Source organism: Henckelia pumila, unplaced genomic scaffold (assembly GCF_033568475.1).
Source record: "Henckelia pumila isolate YLH828 unplaced genomic scaffold, ASM3356847v2 CTG_80:::fragment_1, whole genome shotgun sequence".
NCBI lineage: Eukaryota > Viridiplantae > Streptophyta > Magnoliopsida > Lamiales > Gesneriaceae > Henckelia > Henckelia pumila.
Genome location: NW_027331883.1, coordinates 909,050 through 925,473, shown reverse-complemented (window position 1 = coordinate 925,473; position 16,424 = coordinate 909,050). Strand labels below are relative to the sequence as shown.

The window sequence follows — 16,424 nt, the reverse complement described above, 5'->3', positions numbered from 1 at the left end:
ATACTCACTTAGATTCTTACTATATGTTGTTAATGGACGAGACGTAGAGGAAGGCGAAGAAGGGGGCTTGGCTGCTCTTTGTGCGCGAGTGTTGGAGTTCTGGGCGAGGGTTTTGGGTTGTTCTCTTTTCATCTGATTTTTTTTTTAGATAAAATTTATTTCAAAATAATTCAAAAAAGTATTTAAAAGCTTGATTTATATTTTATATCACCATTTCCCAAAATCCATTTGTATTAAATAAAAAGCTTAAATATAACAAATCGATTACAAATTTTGATAGTATATGTAACCCATATATATATATATATATTAAAAAAAGTGATTATAGATTTTTTTATTATTGTATTAAGTTCTTAAATAGTTAGTTTAAAAAAATGTATTGAAAATCACAAAAGAACAAGTATAAAAGATTTAAAATAAATATATAAATAAATAAAATTTCCCCCAATTGTAATCATGTTACAAAATATGATTACTTTTTTTTTGTAAGTAATGTTATGAAATTTTGATAATCAAGGGGAACTCCCCAATCAAGTTGGCAATATCAAAGCATTCCTCAAGTGTAGTCCCAATCCCTGAAGGAGGCGTCTTAAGTCCAATATTCTTCATAGCCTGCTTAAACAAATCCCTATCATCTGCCTTCTTGATTGCATCAAGCTTTGCACCAATTAACTCCACACCATATTTCTCAAGTGCGCCACTCTCTGCCAGTGCCACAACAAGATTAAGTGTCGTCTGACCACCCATAGTGGGCAACACAGCATCAGGTCTCTCATTTTCTAGCACTTGCTCAACCAAGTCTGGTGTCAATGGCTCAATGTAAGTCCTATCCGCCATTTTAGGGTCCGTCATTATAGTGGCCGGATTCGAATTAATAAGGATAACCTTATATCCCTCTTCTCTAAGAGCCTTGCAGGCTTGTGTACCTGGATAATCGAACTCGCAGGCCTGCCCTATTACAATAGGCCCTGCTTCCAAGATCAGGATCTTCTTTATGTCTGTTCTTTTACCCACACCTTTTTCATCTCCAAGAGCCCCTCCATTTGAGGAACCATCACCACTTTTGGTGGCAGTAGCCTGAGTTTTGGCGGAATTTAATGTCAAGTGACGAGATGACATGTAGAGACTTGTTGAACTCTTCTTTAATGCTACTTTTATCTAGAGGGAAAAGGTGGGGAGAAAGCTTTTGAACGGGTATACATGGATTGGCTTGAACTAGGTTACATAGAGCATTTTTACATTGATGTGCACAATGATTCATCTTCTTTTGATACGTCTATTGCCTCGCCTTTTTGATGTACTCCTAGTTTTTCCTGCAAGAATCAACACAACAGCATTTTAAAAAAAATTTCCAAAATATGAGCCTAGGATCAGTGATTATGTGCTAAACATACAATAAAAAAATTCCAGAGAAAGAAAAAAGATTTAACCAAAGGGCAAAAAGAAAGAGTTTGTGTTGCTGGGGAAATGAGCACTAACACAAAACTCCTCAAATTCATCCTGCTAAATTCCGGTAGATTCATAAAAAGACCATATCAAGCACAGAACAAACTAACACTGTCCATATGAAGGTGGTAAAAACTTTTCTGAGTAAAAAGTTATTGTACAGGGTAACAAAACCCACAATATAGTAAAAAAATTTCTGAATAAAAAGATATTGTACAGAGTAACAACACCCAGAATGTACAGTTTATAATTTATATAGGTTTAAATCAAGCTGATCCCAAAAACATAGACTGAGTCACCAAAAAAATCAAATCACTCAAACCAACCATACCTAATTGACAACAAGAATGCAACACAAAAATCATTTTTGAATTATTTATTCAGTTTAGGCGTCGAAAACAGAAAGTAGCCTATTGCATAAATGTGACTAAAACTTATAAGTCCAGAATACATGTTTCAACACAAATGTCAAGGATCGAATTCCTGTTGGATGCTCAAGAAAGTGCCGAGTTTGAAAAATTAAAAGTTACAGTTTTCATAAAAGGTTGGAACTTGTGGCATGTGATTATGTAATGTAAAAATGCATTTTCGAATCACCCGGCTATACATATTGGTGAACACCGGAAACAATCTCACATCATTCATCAATGTTTCTCTAGATTTAACTGTAACTCCACCAACTGGTGCGAAAAATAAAAAATCCCGAAAACCCATGTCATAAACACCAAATCTAGCTTCAAAGTTCAAAATTTTACCATTCAATCACTTCAATAACATATATTCATTGGGTCAATTCAACAAATACCTGAGGCATTTACAAAAAAAAACAAATAGAAATCAAATAAACTCGAATTACGTAAATGGGAATACTCACTTAGATACTTACTATATGCTGTTAATAGACGAGACGTAGAGGAAAGCTATGTCCTTTATTCAAATGGTATACATTGTAACAATAAATAGCTTATTCATTATTTATTCACGCAGGCAGAATAATGACAAGAAAGACCTCCATTTAGAAATAGTGTGTGATTTGAAGTCAATGTTAGATGACAATAATGTTTTGGTCAAGTCTTTTAGGATGGTCAAGGAAAGAATGGTGCAAGAAGGACGATCTGATGTGAGATTAAATTTGATTGGTAGAAGAAGTGGAGATGCAAGAAAATACAATCTTCCATCTACTTCCGAAGTTTCTGCATTGGTCGTCGGAGATTTTGATGAATCTCTGGGCGATAGGGATATTTTAGTAGAAACCCAGATCGGGCAACTTAAACGCATCAATGAATTGCATGCTTCGTATTTAGGACTTCAATATCCTTTGCTTTTCCCATGCGGTGAAGATGGATACAGAGAAGATATTCTTTTGTCTGCTTCTAGCTCAAGTTCTGGGGGGAGAAAAAAAGTTAGCATGAGAGAATTTTTCGCATATCGACTACATGAAAGGGATTGTGAATCATCGATGATTCTGTCTTCTAGAAGACTTTTCCAGCAATTTATTGTCAATGCATACACAATGATCGAATCTGCGAGGTTGACGTATATTAGGATGCATCAGATGCAACTTCGATGTGAAATGTACAAAGGCCTCCACGATGCTCTTTTGCGTGGGGAAAAAGATGCAGTTACGCAGAGAAAACGGATTATATTGCCATATTTTTTTACTGGAGGTGCTAGATATATGATACAAAACTACCAAGATGCGATGGCTATATGTAAATGGGCAGGATACCCTGATTTGTTTATAACTTTTACATGTAATCCTAAATGGCCCGAAATTGTAAAGTTTGTTGAGGCTAGGGGTTTGAAGCCTGAATATCGTCCTGATATTGTGTGTAGAATATTCAAAGTTAAGTTAGATGGCTTGATCAAAGATCTTCGCAAGAACAAAATCTTCGGTAATGTTCAAGCAGGTAATAATATTTTTATTCATGCTTTTATTTATAGTTGTACCTTTATCTTGATTTATAAATATTGTACTTATTTAATAAGAAAAATTTTTCTTTTTTAACAACATTGCAGTTATATATACGATAGAATTTCAAAAGCGGGGATTGCCTCACGCGCACATTCTGTTGTTCCTCCACAAAGAAGACAAATTTCCTGGACCAGAGGCAATAGATGGACTAATTTCTGCAGAAATTTCAGATGAGAAAGAGGACCCAGTTTATTACGCAGCTGTACGCGACTTCATGATTCATGGTCCATGTGGTGATGCAAGAAAGAATTCTCCGTGCATGTTAGATGGTCGATGCACAAAGCATTTTTCGAAAAAGTTTGTCGATGTCACATCAATGGAAGAGAATGGATACCCTATTTATAGACGTAGAGATAATGAGCGAACTATTCTTAAGAACGATGTTCATCTCGATAATAGATATGTCGTTCCCCATAATCGTTATCTGTTTATTCGATATGGTGCTCATATGAATGTTGAATGGTGTAACCAATCTAGAGCCATCAAGTATCTGTTCAAATATATAAACAAGGGACATGATCGTGCGACTGCATCATTTTATCAGAGTGGGGCAGATCAGAACTCAGGGAATCATGTTGACGAAGTTAATATGTACTACGATTGCACATAAATTTCCCCATGTGAGGCTGCTTGGAGAATTCTTGGATTCGATATTCAGTACAAAGATCCTCCAGTTGAGCGATTGAGCTTTCATCTTCCGAACGAACAAAATGTTGTATTCTTGGATTTGGATCAAATCGATAATGTTCTTCATCGTACTACTGTTAATCAAAGCATGTTTCTAGCTTGGTTCAAATCCAATAAAAAATATCCCGAGGCAAGAGAATTAACGTATGCCCAATTTCCAATGAAATTTGTCTGGAAGCAAGATACACGTGAATGGGCTCCCATAAAACGTGGATTTTCAATTGGACGTATTTTTTTTGTCCCACCAGGATGTAGTGATCTGTACCATCTAAGATGTCTACTGAATGTCAAACGTGGTGCCACCTGCTATGAAGATATATTTTTTGTTAATGGTGTTCAGTACCAGTCCTTCCGCGATGCTTGCTATGGGTTAGGATTGTTAAACGATGACAAAGAGTATATTGACGGTATTGTCGAGGCAAGTGAATGGCCTTCAACACAATCAATGAGAGTTCTTTTTGCTACTCTGTTGTCATCGGATAACATTAGCCGGCCTGAAATATTTTGGGAGTCTTGCTGGAAATATTTATCAGATGATATTTTGTACAAAAGACGTGACGCTAAATCACCAAGGTAAACATCAAGTAATAATATGCCTTTGTTTTTAAGTTTTTTATATTTGATAAAAAAAATTCCTTATTCTACAGAATTGCAATTAAATGATGACGAAATTAGAAATTATGCATTCGTGGAGATTGAGAAGATTTTGCAAACATCAGGAAAGAGTATACATGATTTTCCATCAATGCCATTTCCCGGTGAGAAATATTTCCAGTTTTCGCGAAACAGATTAATACACGATGAGTTGAGGGTTGATATGAGAGTTTGCTTACAAGAATTTGATCGTCCCAAAAAAAATTAAATAGTGACCAAAATCATGTATATAACACGATAATTACGACAGTTAATTCAAACCACGGTGGAGTATTCTTTGTGTATGGTTATGGAGGTACTGGAAAAACATTCATATGGAAGACTCTTTCGGCAGCCTTGAGATCAAAGAGAGAAATTGTGTTGAACGTGGCATCCAGTGGTATTGCATTTCTTCTTCTGCCTGGTGGAAGAACTGCTTATTCCCGCTTTGCAATTCCCTTCAATCCTAACGAAGATTCAACATGCAATATCAAACAGGGGAGTCTTCTCGCGGAGCTTATTGCGAAATCCAAACTTATCATATGGGACGAGGCTCCAATGATGCACAAGTTTTGTTTTGAATCACTAGATAGAAGCATGCATGACATAATGAGATTTGCAAATCCTTCAAGCTTTCACTTCCCTTTTGGAGGCAAAACAGTTGTATTTGGCGGATATTTTCGACATATTTTACCTGTTATTCCGAAGGGTAGTAGGCAATACATTGTTCACGCCACTATTAATTCATCGTTTCTGTGGAGACATTGCACAGTTTTGAGATTGACTAAGAATATGCGACTTTATAATTTGGTCTCTAATGAGGAAGTCGATGAAATTAAGAGATTTTCGGATTGGATTGCAAACATAGGAGACGGAAAAATTAATGAACCAAATGATGGCTGCACGATGATTGATATTCCAGATGAATTTTTACTTAAAAATTTCAAAGACCCTATCGCAACAATCGTCGAGAGTACATATCCGTTGTTTGGTAGCACAGTAAGTGATACATCATACTTCCAACAGAGAGCTGTATTGGCACCGACTCTTGATGTTGTTTAGTCCATAAATGAATGCATGATATCAATGAACAATTCGGATGGAAGGCTGTATTTAAGTTCGGATTCGGCGTGTCATTCAGAGAAATATGTTGATATGTTTCACGATTTGCATACTCCAAAATTCTTAAATGGAATTAGATGTTCTGGAGTTCCGAACCACGAGCTAAATTTGAAGATTGGAACTCCAGTTATGTTGTTGTGGAATATAGATCATTCTCTTGGATTATGCAATGGTACTAGATTGATTATCACGAAGCTTGGAAACCATGTTTTGGAAGGAAAAATTCTTATCGGAATTAATGTGGGTCATAAAGTGCTTATTCCAAGAATGTCGTTAACTCCATCTGATTCAAGACTTCCTTTCAAGTTCCAACGAAGACAATTTCCCTTAATTGTTTCATATGCAATGACCATTAACAAAATTCAAGGACAATCATTCTCGCATGTGGGGATTTTTTTGAGGAAGCCTGTTTTCAGTCATGGCCAGTTGTACGTCGCTGTATCCAGAGTTACCAATCCCATGGGTCTTAAAATTCTAATTTGTGATGACGATGGCAATGAAAAAAACTCAACTACGAATGTTGTATTTAAGGAAGTTTTCCAAAATTTGTAATAAAACTTTTTTTTCACTTTTTATTATTTTAGTGTGTTAATTTAGATTTTATATTTACTATTTAATTACAAACTAAAATTCTCCACTCCAAAACCACAATTATAAAATGATCCCGCCATCATTTAAATTAAAGAAAAATATGAATAAAATTTTAAAAATTTGTAGATCAGATTATAAATTATCAGATCTGGTTCAAAATCAACAAGATTCATACAATCTTTTCTGATAAATACAATTAAAAATTTTAAAACTTAAAATTTTTTATTTATGTTTCAAAAAACATTTCTTTGAGAAAAATATATTGATATCTAAACAAATGTTTATCTCCACATATCCAACGATTATGCATACTTGAATTTAAAAACCTGAAAAAATAAGTAAATAAATATCAAAAGAACAAAAAATTGGTTCAGTTGTAAGTCACCGTATCTAGAGTTACAACTTACAAATACTAAATATCTTAAAATTTTAATATGTGATGTTTTAACTACAAATGTTGTAATATGTTTTACACAATTTCTTATTTAAGTAACTCAACTACAAATGTTGTATTTAAGTAAGTTTTTCAAATTTTGTAATATGTTTTACACAATTTCTTATTTTAATTAGAGTTAGTTTGGTTATTGTGTTTAATTTTAGTTACATATTCAAATTATCATTCTCTCTCACTCTTAATCATTTTATACACAATTCAAACCGTGCAGCGCACGGATGAGACACTAGTTTCAACTATTCTCACATTAATAATAGTAATAGATATATATCTATAATAATGTGCAAAAATAATTGGTTCAAATTTACTTTCTTTACAAAAATTTAATTAGCCAAAAAAGTAATAATAAAAACTAGATAATGATTAATACTATAAATAAATGAGTAAAAATTTTGTGAGACGGTTTTTATTCGTGAGACGGGTCAATCCTACACATATTTACAATAAAAAGTAATATTTTATCATAAAAAGTAATACTTTTTTATGGGTAATCCAAATAGGAGATTCGTTTCACAAAATTGATCCGTAAAACCGTCTCGCGGGAGTTTTTGTGTAAATAAATATTACAATATAACAATTTTCAATTCAAAATATAATTATGTTATAAAAAGTAAAGAGATAGATATTAACGCTATACACATTTTTTATTGAGCTAAATACGTCTGAAAACTTGCTTAGTTCAGATTTTGATATATTTATAATATATATGAAAAATATTCCATAAATGATATATATAATGTAATATTCTACCCAATAAAATTTTGTTAGTTTACCATATATATGTGTGAAATGTTTAATAATTTTTATGCGTGTGTCTATGTACATATCATATCACTATTTACCATTTTTATTGATGAAATTTTGAAAATTCTACCATATATACAAGAAAATTATCATTTGATTTGAACACACATGTAATATATGAATAGTGTTCAAATACAAAACAATGATATAATAATTCAATCAAAATATACAAATGACCCCTTTATTTTGATTAGAGTTATCCTTGAAGTCGGCACTTCAATCTTTAATTGGGTGTTTAAGCTACGATTTTTTTGTTGTTACGATCTATATTCGATCAAAACAAGGGAGATCTCATGTTGTAATGCATATTTCATGATATTTTTTTTGAAACACATATTTCATGATGTTGATGTGCATATATATTGTTCATATTGATATTTATCTATCTATAAATGTGAGTATAATTTATATTTTTTTCTATTTTATAGGATTCACGTATACATGCAACAATGAAAATATGGTTTCATAGAGAAAGTGTAATCAATCCTAAAAAAAGTCATTATTTTGCTATTAAAAACATAATTGTTGCAGAAAATAAACTGAAATATAAAATCAAATTTATATAATTAAAACACATGTATGCGAGATTTTTGATGATCTTTTCTTTCGAAGATGTTTGAATTCAAGATTTTTAGAGATTTGAAAAATGTGGATGTCATCCATAAAACAAAACTTTTTATTACGTTTTTTTCTTCTTGCTTTATGAATATATCACATTATATATATATTTTTTATTTTTTAGTTTTTTATTAATTGTAATTTTTTACTTATGTTTTATTAATCTAACACATTTCTTATCATTTTAATTTTTTTTCTAGACATTGAAAAAATGGTATCAAGAGATTCCCTCCAAAATAGATAATTTAACTAAGAAAATTATTAAATTTTTCATTGAAGATTTAGTTTAAATTCCATTTTTCTTATCTTTCTCATTTTATTGGCGGTGAGTTATTTTTTTTATATTTATTTTTTGTCAAGAACAATAAGTTATCATATACTTTGTGGGAAGAATTTGTTTTCTAATTGTACAATACATAACTATTTAGCCAATTTGTATTTTATTTATTTTTCAAACTTTCATACTTACTAATATTTATCGTTAATTATTAAAATAATATTCTGTGCATCGCACGCATCGCACGGGTAAAATACTAGTTATGACAAAGAAGTGAAGATACTACTATTTATATGTACCTTGTGAAAATTTTGGGTTGTACTTGTGGATACATATTTTGGATCATCATTTGAATGTTTTAGTAGTTGACACATGTTTATGAATGATTTGGAATTGTAGACCATATTTTGGGTCAATTTTTGACTTGTAGACCATCTGAAGGTGATCGGTTAACTCGTACCCGAAAACACAGCGGATATTTTAAAAATTTAACAAAAAGAGATCCGAGCACTTGTGTAGTATTAAAAAATTAAACAACCATAGGGTGTTTAGAATTTTACCTATCAATCTCAAAGATTGATTTATGGCTCCAACCAAGTTGATAAACAACTAGGCTCTTGAAGTGGTAGACACTATCTACAAGCTTCCAAGAGCACACCTTGCTCAAAATGGATTCAACACTTCAAGCATCCGAATTAGGTTTACGACTAGACGATCTAGATCCGCTCTAAATATGCACTAGAATATTTAGAGAATTTTGCATTGAGATTTTCCTTTTCTACTTCCACAAAAATTGAAAGAAAACTTGGAGGAATATCTAATGGAGTGTTGGCCACTTTTTTTTCTGGAATGGAGTGGAATGTGTGTATATATTATTCATAATAATATATTAATGGTCAAGGATTAATGGATACAATTAAACATGCATGAAAAAATTCAAGACTTGCATGAAAAATTGTAAATCATCTTCCAACCCTTGAAATTCCATCACAAACACACACACACACACACACACACACACACATATATATATATATATACATACACGTTTATATATACATATATAAATGTATATATTTAAATGGTATTTGAACTTATTTTAATTAAATTATTAAACCTAAACCCATTTAAGTTTAATCAATTAATTAAATTCAACTTGAACTCATTCAAGTACACTAGTAACAATAATTATATAACACTATTTTATTTGAGCTCTACAAGACTCAATAGTGTTTAATTATTTGTACATTAAAATGTCTACTAGTGTTAAATTAATTCAACACTTGAATTAATTAACTAAGTTCAAAATAATAGTTTAAAAAATCATCATTTTCATAAACTAATTATTTTAAGTCAACTTTTAATCTTGGAACACATTCACAAATTAAAACTTACTTATTCAATTCATTCTCCAATTTAGAAGTCAAACTTCTAATTTATTTTACTTATAAACTCCTTTATAAGTTGTTCAACACATTGAACTTATTTCAATCTCAACGGGATCTAGAAAACTAGTACTTTTGTGACCCTCAATGGTTCACTGATACAACTAGCAGTGAGTTCACATCTCCATGTGATTCGGAATCAATAAGTCTCTTATATGAGCATACCCTATATAGCTCCATTCTTATTGATCAACACATTGATAATAAGAACGTCAGAAAATTCAAGTCTGATAGTACCCAACCAGTCATGTAAACGTCTAGCAGCATCGCTTACATGACTCCCTAGGTATCAAATGATAGTACCTGCAAGAACCAATCAATTATGGTTAGCGTACAGTACGGTCCCTTTAACTCATATATCCCGACCGATTCGACAACCATTGGTTTATCGAGAGTTGTCATTGAATCGATAACTATGTGTCATGCCGTAGTTGCATCGAAGGTGTAATTCAAGAAACCCCTTTCTTAATTACCACCTACTCTGATCAGAGATTTCAAGCTACGCATGTATGAGATCACATAGGATATCCATACCCGTAGGTAAGCGGTGAATCCCCGACTACAATGCATTGACTCCTATATGTTTCGTCACAACACCCAACATTGCCACCTGATGACCCCAGATGAGTCGGTAAACAAGTCAAAGTGAAGCACTAGCATATAGAGTCTCCATGTTGTCCCGGGTCATAAGGACTAGTGGTGTACAACCATAAACTAGGACTTCTCCACTCGATAAGTGAGAACCACTTGGAAAGTCCTTTAGCGAGGGTTGTTCAGTGCACTCTACAAGGAGCACCTATTTGCATGCTTGGACATCTCCATATCCCCTACCAATGAAACATGGTACTCACATCGCAAATACTAGTCTCAAGCTCGAGCGGCCTTTATCCTTCTTTATGGCGGCTGAATCGACTAGGAACAGTTTAGAATATACAGTATTCCAAATATGAGTTTCATGATAGTCATCACATGACCATCTCATATTCTTTCTACTATTTGTATATTCAAGGGCTTTATCTATGCAGCTAGCATGGGTATAAAGATAAAGATGTGCCAAATTAAATAATGTCAAATATTATTAAAATAAAGATTGTCATACAAGAGTTCTCTCAAAGACCATCAGCCAAAACAATGGCTCGACGGGCACCTACTCTAACAATATCCCACTTGCACTAGAGCCAACTACCCATATTCTTCAAGCCCATTGATTCGCGATGCTTTTCGAACAATGGTCCTGGTAAAAGGCTTAGTTAGTGGATCAGCAACATTATATGCGGAGGAGACTCTGTCTAACAAGACATCTCCTTGTTCCACAATTTCCCGGATGATGTGGTATTTTCTCAGTACATGTTTGGATTTCTGACGAGACCTTGGTTCTTTTGCCTGAGCAACGGCACCAGTGTTGTCGCAGTACACCGGGACTGGATCAACTCCATTAGGAATAACGCCCAACTCTTGGACGAAATTCCTAATCCAAACAGCTTCCTTTGCAGCATCGGATGCAGCAATATATTCTGCCTCAGTGGTTGAATCCGCAGTGCTGTTTTTCTTGGAACTCTTCCAACAAAAAGCAGCACCATTGAGCATGAATACAAAACCGGAATTTGACTTCGAATCATCAACATCGCTTTGGAAGCTAGAGTCGGTATAGCCTTCCAATTTTAGTTCTCCACCCCCATAAACCAAGAACATATTCTTAGTCCTTCTCAAATACTTGAGAATGTCTTTCACAGCTTTTCAGTGTGAAAGACCAGGGTTCGATTGATATCTACTTGTAACACTTAGTGCAAAGGCCACGTCAGGACGTGTAGATATCATCGCATACATGATACTACCAATTGCAGATGCATATGGAATGCGTGTCATCGTCTCTATCTCTGCATCATTCTTGGGAGACATGGACTTGGATAGAGACACGCCATGACACATTGGTAGATGTACTCTCTTAGACTCATCCATCGAGAACCTCTTCACGATGGTATCAATGTATGTGGACTGGGTGAGACCAAGCAATCTTTTCGATCTATCCCGATAGATTTGTATTCCCAATACAAAAGATGCTTCACCCAAATCCTTCATTGAGAACTTACTCGATAACCATACTTTAGTTGATTGCAACATTCCTACATCATTCCCAATGAGTAGAATGTCATCAACATAAAGTACCAGGAATGCCACAGCACTCCCACTGACCTTCTTATACACACATGGTTCCTCAGGATTCTTAGTAAACCCAAAATCTTTGATTGTACCATCAAATCTGAGGTTCCAACTCCTAGATGCCTGTTTGAGACCATAAATAGATCTCTGAAGTTTGCATACTTTATGTTCACTTCCGATAGATGTGAACCCTTCAGGTTGAGACATATAAATTTCTTCTTTAATATCCCCATTAAGAAAAGCTGTCTTCACATCCATCTGCCATATTTCATAGTCATACCATGCGGCAATGGCAAGCATTATCCTAATAGATTTGAACATTGCGACTGGAGAAAAAGTTTTTTCAAAGTCAACTCCTTGTCTTTGAGTATAACATTTTGCTACCAATCGAGCCTTGAAGTTCACCACCTTCCCATCCGTCCCAAGCTTCCTCTTGTAAATCCATTTACACCCTATAGGAACAATTCCTTCAGGTGGATCCACAAGATTCCACACTTTGTTCGAATACATGGAATTCATCTCAGATTCCATTGCTTCAAGCCACTTGGATGAATCGGCATCAGACAATGCTTCCTTGAAGGTCCTTGGATCACATCCATGGTCAGGCTCATCTTGGCCCTATTCAAGAAGCAGACCATACCTCATAGGTGGTCTCGAGATCCTCTCGGATCTTCTAGCAACTTGTATCTCCTCTCTTGGCTGTTCGGGTGTGGGCTCTACAATCGTGGGTGTTTCTCGAACTTCCTCGAGTTCTATCATCTCCCATTTTCTATCCAATAGAAATTCCTTTTCCAAGAAGGTCGCATTCCTAGAAACAAACACCTTTGTTTCTTTGGGATGATAGAAATAATATCCAACCGAATTCCTTGGATATCCCACGAAGTAGCATAAAATGGATCGAGCATCCAATTTATCTCCCACTGTCTGCTTCACATAAGCAGGGCACCCCCATATTCTAAGATAAGAATACTTAGGAGGCTTTCCCATCCATATCTCATATGGTGTCTTATCAACTGCCTTTGAATGGATATTGTTCAACAACAGTGCCGTTGTATCAAGCGCATATCCCCAAAAGGATGGCGACAACTCCGTGAACCCCATCATAGACCGAACCATGTCCATTAAAGTCCGGTTACGATGTTCCGAAACACCATTCAACTGAGGTGTACCAGGAGGAGTCCACTGCGAGATAATCCCATTCTCCTTAAGATACTCTTGGAATTCAGCACTCAAGTACTCACCACCTCGATCCGATCGAAGTGCCTTGATGCTTCATCCCAATTGTTTCTCCACTTCATTTCTGAATTCTTTGAACATTTCAAAAGCTTCAGATTTGTATTTCATAAAATACACATACCCGTACCTAGAGAAGTCATCGATAAAGGTAATGAAGTAAGAATGTCCGTGCTTAGTGGTGATGCTAAGTGGACCACACACATCTGTATGGATCAAATCCAACAGTCCCTTGGCTCGCTCCACATGGCCCTTAAAGGGAATTTTGGTCATCTTTCCTTTTAGACAGGGTTCACATGTAGTAAGAGAATTAATATCAGACATATCAAACATGCCTTCTCCCACTAGCATGTTCATTCTTCTAAAAGATATATGACCTAATCGAGCATGCCACAAGTGTGCTGGATTTAGAGTATCTTGTTTTCTTTTGGATGTTGTTGATATCTCTTGGACATTATACATAGGAATATCTTTCAATTTTAAATTATAGAGATCGTTTTCCAATTTTCCTGTACCAATTAAACATTCATTCTTGTAAATATTGCAAACACCTTTGCCAAATAAACAAGAATATCCATCTTTATCAAGCATAGAAATGGAAACAATGTTTTTCACCAAATCTGGTACAAACAAAACATCTCTCAAACATAACTTAAAATCATTTTCCAACAATAAGTAAACATCTCCAATAGCTTTGGCAGCAACTCTTGCCCCATTGCCCATCCTCAAGAAGGTCTCACCATCCCTAAGTCTCCTACTTCTTGCCAACACTTGCAAATCATTACAGAGATGTGAGCCACAGCCGGTATCTAATACCCAAGAAAAAGAGTTAAGTGAAATGTTTACTTCAATGTAGAACATACCTTTTCCAGAACTATTCTGGTCAAGATATTCTTTGCAATTACGCTTCCAATGTCCAGGTTTCTTGCAATGATGACAGACGTCATTAGTCTTTTTAGCCTTAATTGGTGTGGCTACCACAACGGGACTCGGAGCTTGCCTCTTCAAGGGCACATTCTTTTTGGGAGCATGGAAAGAACGCTTCTTTCCTTTCCCACGTGGTCTATTCTTTGAACCAGATGAAGATCCCACATAAAGAACCGGCTTCTCTTTCTTGATTGTGGATTCAAACATAACAAGCATGTTAACCAACTCCTTAAGGGTTGGATCTAACTTGTCATGTTGAAATTCACCACAAAAAGATCAAATGAGCTCCACGAGCCCAATCAACTTCAGGTCATGCTCATGGACCGAAGCCCCATCTCGCATGCGCAAAGTGATTAGCTCCTTGACAATCGCATGTCGAAGTGGGCATGTTTGTTCACCAAAGAGTTCTTTGAGATGCAAATGAATGTCAGCAGCATGCTTTGCACTCTCAAAACGTCGCTGAAGCTCATCATTCATAGAAGCCTGCATATAACACTTGGCTTTCAAGTCATGGTCACACCAATCCTTGTAAGTCTGTAGCTCTTCAGGGCTACAATCAGTCAGAGCCTTATCAGGGGGCGACTCATTAAGTGTATATGCAATCCTCTCCGAGTTCAAGACGATTTTCAGATTTCTTATCCAATCGAGGTAATTTGGACCGGTTAGTAAATGTTTGTCGAGTATTATAGATAGCGGATTTCGAATTGATGACATTGTCAAAAACTTTGTACTGAAAAATAATAATAGATAAATGTCAATGACTATTTTAAAATATTTAATAAGATATAAAGTATGGACTTTAACTTTATAAATTTTTACTCCCACAGTTTTGACATTATCACTACCCTCTAGTGAAAACGGAAAACTCCTTTCCTCAGTAGGTACATAAGGTCCATTTAGCCAATCATGATCCCGAATAAAATCAGCCAATCACAATTCCTAAAAGGTAGTTTCCAATTGCATCTCCATGCAACCCTTACGTAAACTTTTGTCTCACGCTTGATTAGGACCCAATAATATAACTGTAACGCCCCACTGTATCAAGACGGGTCTTTTCAGCGTGCTTATGTCCTCACTCACACGCACCCTGGAAAACTTTCCAGGGGGTCACCCATCCTATAATTGCCCCAAGTCAAGCACGCTTAACTTTGGAGTTCTTATGTGATGAGCTTCCGAAAAGAAGATGCACATTCTTGATATGAGTTGTACATATCAAATCTTTTTGTACCTCTCATTCCGGTGTGGGATCGGTTCATTCATGTCACCCGTCGCTCATTCTTTGGTGGGGTTTCCATCTTTCAGGTATTAACCACCCATATTGCGGACCATGTACCGCCCTAGGACTTTTTGGCTCCGGGTGTCACATGCCCACCAGCTTCCGCTTGGTTCGTCCCCGAACCACACCGTACTGGGAGAGGCCAGGCTCTGATACCATTTGTAACGCCCCACTGTATCAAGACGGGTCTTTTCAGCGTGCTTATGTCCTCACTCACACGCACCCTGGAAAACTTCCCAGTGGGTCACCCATCCTATAATTGCCCCAAGTTAAGCACACTTAACTTTGAAGTTCTTATGTGATGAGCTTCCGAAAAGAAGATGCACCTTCTTGATATGAGTTTTACATATCAAATCTTTTTGTACCTCTCATTCTGGTGTGGGATCGGTTCATTCATGTCACCCGTCGCCCATTCTTTGGTGGGGTTTCCATCTTTCAGGTATTAACCACCCATATTGCGGACCATGTACCGCCCTAGGACTTTTTGGCTCCGGGTGTCACAATAACGTCGTTCATCTTTACGTGTCAAGCCTTACCCATCGATATCGAACCTTAATGAACGGTCGCCATGAGTTTCCCCAATAATATGAGCCGAAGTCACGGGAGTTCCACGTAGTTCACATCACCATGTCAATGGATGTCACAGCTTTCCGGCATCCAAGCCCCCCAATAATATGAGCCGAGCATTGAATACGGGTAGCGTTCATCATGCATCCATTGTCGATGGAAGACATGGAAATTATAAACAAATTTATAATTCCCCTTTTCGGGCTTGA

General features: G+C 35.6%; 1 protein-coding gene and 1 pseudogene across 1 annotated transcript; one reads left to right on the top strand and one right to left on the bottom strand.

Moving 5' to 3' along the window:
- Positions 1-495: 495 nt before the first annotated feature.
- Positions 496-1,119, bottom strand: LOC140873689 (carbamoyl phosphate synthase arginine-specific large chain, chloroplastic-like). The gene has a single exon (XM_073276894.1). It carries the CDS (start codon positions 1,117-1,119, stop codon positions 496-498), a length of 624 nt encoding a protein of 207 aa, XP_073132995.1.
- A 1,264-nt stretch (positions 1,120-2,383) lies between these two features.
- On the top strand, positions 2,384-6,415 carry LOC140873688 (uncharacterized; annotated as a pseudogene).
- Positions 6,416-16,424: the final 10,009 nt, after the last annotated feature.